Source organism: Photinus pyralis, unplaced genomic scaffold (assembly GCF_008802855.1).
Source record: "Photinus pyralis isolate 1611_PpyrPB1 unplaced genomic scaffold, Ppyr1.3 Ppyr1.4_LG4, whole genome shotgun sequence".
Lineage (NCBI taxonomy): Eukaryota > Metazoa > Arthropoda > Insecta > Coleoptera > Lampyridae > Photinus > Photinus pyralis.
The window spans coordinates 43487723-43492245 of NW_022170511.1; the positions used below are offsets into that span (position 1 = coordinate 43487723).

Genomic DNA, 4523 nt, shown 5'->3' on the forward strand with positions numbered 1-4523 from the left:
TCCGTATTTTAATTTTTGTTCGTCTACGATGTATTCAACTGAAGAAAAAGTTGATATTGTTTATTGGTATAGAGGTTATTTTCTGTGAAACCAAAGCAACAATACTCAAATTACTGAATATGACAGCCAGATCAGTGACTTTTATTTGTTTTAAGATGTTATTTTGGTTGCATAAAATTCGGCGCACTTCTGAGGGCCATAGAAAAAATCCGAAAAACGATATAGGTCAATCCCGATGTCCATTTTTTAAAACAAATATCACTGTATATTCCACTTATGAGCGACTGGAATTTTCCTTTTTGAATTCATAAAGGAGTATAAACGCTCAAACTGATTACCTACTTTTTGCTTTCATCAGCTGCTTTAAAAAAGAAAAAAAAGAACGAATAATAAAATCATTTAATAATGTAAAAGACATCAATTATAAGAAATGTACAAATAGTTTATAAAAATTGCATTATTACATTCCATTGTAAGCCGGACCGCCGCCACCTTCTGGTGTAACCCAGTTAATATTCTGCGTCGGATCTTTAATATCGCAAGTCTTACAATGAATGCAGTTTTGAGCGTTTATTTGCAATCTTTGCCCATCTCCAGATTCTAAAGGAACAAATTCGTAAACGCCTAAAAACAAAAGTGAGTTATTTGCATGACCAATCACTGTGTTCGTGTATGTACCTGCAGGGCAAAACCTTCCTTCCGGACCGTCGTACTTATCCAAATTTACTTTAACAGGTACGCTATCATCTTTAAGTGTTAAATGAGCTGGTTGATTGTCCTCGTGATTTGTACCGGTTAGGGATACCGATGTGAGGATGTCGAAGGTAATTTTTCCGTCCGGTTTAGGATAATCGATTGGTTTACATTCAGCTGCTGGTTTTAAGCTATCGCAATCTCGACCTAAACGACATCTTGCTTTAAAATAGTTAACTACACTTCAGCAATTACCTCCGTGTTTGAATGTCCAAGGCTCGCGCCCGCCGATCATCATGGAGAAGCCGCTGTACAGTATACCACCGTATAGTCCTTTATGAAAACTCGGACGGCAATTTCTAATCGCGTGCAGTTCTTTCCAGACAAAGCTGTTTTTAATTTTGTCAGTGTAGCTTTTGGGTTCATACCCTTCCGTACTTTGTTTTTCGCCGTTAATCGCCTCTAGGGTCGCTTCGGCCGCCAACATTCCACTTTTCATGGCATTATGAGTGCCCTTTATTTTCGGAACGTTGAGGAAGCCGGCCGAGCACCCTACCAAACACCCCCCTGGGAAGGTTAATTTGGGCAAACTCTGAATACCTCCCTCGACAATTGCTCTCGCTCCGTAACCGATTCTAGTTCCACCTTCAAAATAATGTTTAACAGAGGGATGCAACTTAAATCTTTGGAACTCCTTAAATGGACTGATGTATGGATTAGTATAATCTAAGCCTACCACAAAGCCGACCGCTATAAGTGGGGTCGATTCGTTTAAGTGATACAAAAATGAACCACCGTAAGTGCGCGTATCCAGCGGCCATCCCACCGTATGTTCCACTCGCCCAGGTTTGTGTTGTCCCGGATCAATTTCCCATAACTCCTTTAATCCTGTAAAAACCCCACGGATTAAGAGTCACACTACACCCAGCATACAAACCCAGTCCGTAAGTTTGCGGCTCGCTGTCGCTACGCAAATTGAACCTCTGAATTATTTGCTTGCTTAAATGACCGTGGCAACCTTCGGCGAAAATCGTACACTTCGCGTGCAACTCCATTCCGCGCTCGAAGTTGTCTTTGGGAGCGCCGTCTTTTGCGATTCCCACGTCGTTAGTCGCGACGCCTTTTACGCTGCCATCCTTGTGAAACAGAATCTCAGACGCCGCGTATCCCGGATATATCTCGACGCCCAGCTCTTCGGCTTGCTCGCCTAACCACTTGACAAAGTGGCCCAGTCGCACCACGTAGTTACCATGGTTTCTTAGCGTCATACCTACAATGTTTTTAAAGTAATTGGGTGTAATCGCTCCTACTTCCTACTGTTTTGTTTTTATAAATATAAATCCCCCCCCCCTGGCTTAATGCAATTTTACAATTTTAATTGGAGGTCTTGATCAATTCTAGAACAGTTGCAACAATTAACTCGTTTATGATCACTTTTAAAAGTAAGGGAAGCCAACTTCGCGTAGCCTCTTATTATTTTTTTATTTATTTATTAGCCTGATCTTGTTCTGGGCCCTCAACAAGCCCAAATATTTTTTAAAAAATTAAAAAAATTATAAATAGACTACCTTTTATAGGGCTGTTTGGCTCTAGAGAGCACTCTAAGATTTTACAAACAATTAAAATTAAATACCCAAGAAAATATTAAAAGCCATAATCTAAAGTTTCAGTTTCATTAGGTAAGGATCTTTCAAATAGAGAATAAAAATGATATGGGTAGAGAGAGAGACATTTTGTTATAGAAATCTTTTGCTTTAACAGCAATAGGACCTTCGATTAAAAAGTAGCCAAAGACATGGACAGATGAAGGAACCAAAGCACTTTATAGTAATAGGGGTAGATGGTAAAGTAATTCAATATTGGGAAAAATTTACCTATTAACCATGGTTGGCTATTGGGAATTGTTTTGGCATAGTAGGGGAGAAATTAGAGGAATCAAAAAATAAACACTCTCAGTTGCCCAATCTCCTCAATTATGCAAAGTAAAACCATAATTCGTGAATATTTTGTGTTATTTAAATTTTGTCCTGTATTTTTCTTTAAAGCAGAAACTTATTTTACTGATACCTATTTATTATTGTAGTTTTTCGTATTCAAATATAAAAAATGTACGGGATCTACCATTGAAAAAGAAAGTAATCCTTTACAGTATACTCTCAACAAATTTGAAAAAGATTGATTAGCAAGTAATCGAGGTAATTGACTTGATTATGGTAGCAGACTCGTCAGCCATTTTTCAGTCATGAGGTTTATCTTTATGCATTAATAACGTAGTTTTTTTTAAATAATAACACAATACATGCAGGACATGGAACGTTTTGCAAACGTCAATTGTAGATGGGCTCCAACATGGCGGACGAGTCATCTGCTGTATATAGTAGCTATATAATTGACCATTCCAGGACTTTTTGCATACCCTGTATACACATTTCTAATGACACAACTACCGACTTGCATTTACAATCCCACACCACTCTCGAAAAATGTGTTTAATATCAAGTACTGTAAACAAAGGCAATTAAAAAAATTGTATCTTACAAATCGCAGCGGAACGTTGAGCATGTGCATTTTTTTAGAGAGTCACGTTGGGTTCTACACGCAAGTGAACTGTGAACTACTGTCGCCACTTTGAACTACTATTTCAAACTACAAACTTTAAATAATGGTTTCCAGAGCAAATACTGAGTTTTAAAGGGCAGTAATATCAATCCTGAAAGAGGAAGAGCAGTTCGGATTTGGAAAATGCTTAACGACCTTCAAAAATTGTTTGATGCAAATAGCCAAACTACCAATCTACGCATCTCATACCAGGCAAAATTGGAATTGGAATCCGTCCAGATTTAGTTAACAATCCGAATTTGTCCTCCGTTACCGGCGTATTCAAAGGAGCTCCTTTCTCTTTCCAATCTGGTATTAGTTCGTTCAACGATATCGGTTCGATGCACGCTCCCGACAGCGTGTGACCACCAACCTCGGAAGCTTTCTCGACTACGCAAACACGAATTTCCTGCCCGCTGGCCGCCGCCAGTTGTTTTGCCCTGATTGCGGCCGACATGCCGGCAGGCCCTCCCCCAATGATTAGTACATCGGTTGCGTCTTCGAACCGCTCCATCTTTACATCTGGAAGATTGCGGTTCAGTTTTGCACGAGCCGAAAGTCGCCTTACCTTTCCATCTTTCGTCCGTTTCGCGCGGATGAATTGTGTAGTGTGTCGTGATTTTTGGAAAGGTGGACGTCGAGGACCACCTCAGGTGGCTTACTGCAATTAGAGACGATCAACATATTTCCCAATAGCAAAATAATCGTGTTAGTATATTTATATCAAAGTACAAAGTTCACTTGAATTTAGGTAATCAGAGCAGCTGGATTGCACTAAAAGTATCAGCACTTAAATTGATAATTAGTGGCGGTTTAATTAATTAACCGGGGTTTAATTTGGCCGGTACACTTACAAGAATTCAATTTTAATAAACTTTTAGTTGCCATGATTTTTGTAGTTTGTTGCTAGGGTTACTGCATACTTCAGCTGATTTGTGGCAACAACATCACAGCTGACTGTCACCATGCTTTGAGTTGTATGTAACAGATGGCACAAAAGTAGCTACCACAGAAATAGAGTATTTTAGTTCAGTTGTAACTACCCTAAAGAAAAATGCCTACTTTACAGGGTGCGGCAGAATGATTCCCACCTTACACCAGATTAGTGCATTAGTAGATATGGAGACGTGGGGAGTGTTTCATCCAGTTCGGCGAAGGTTTAGATTTGTTATCATTCTTTAAAAACGACGAATCTGTGACGGTAAAAGAAAAAAACTTTTCGTTTCCGCTCG

General features: G+C 39.3%; 1 protein-coding gene across 1 annotated transcript; it reads right to left on the minus strand.

Moving 5' to 3' along the window:
• Nucleotides 1–384: 384 nt before the first annotated feature.
• Nucleotides 385–4271, minus strand: LOC116168505 (electron transfer flavoprotein-ubiquinone oxidoreductase, mitochondrial). The gene is made up of 7 exons (XM_031484395.1): nucleotides 4146–4271; nucleotides 3860–3952; nucleotides 3502–3813; nucleotides 1631–1963; nucleotides 949–1581; nucleotides 679–900; nucleotides 385–624 (listed from the first exon to the last, which is right to left on the minus strand). Exons 1-7 carry the CDS (start codon nucleotides 4177–4179, stop codon nucleotides 461–463), a joined length of 1791 nt encoding a protein of 596 aa, XP_031340255.1. The 5' UTR covers nucleotides 4180–4271; the 3' UTR covers nucleotides 385–460.
• Nucleotides 4272–4523: the final 252 nt, after the last annotated feature.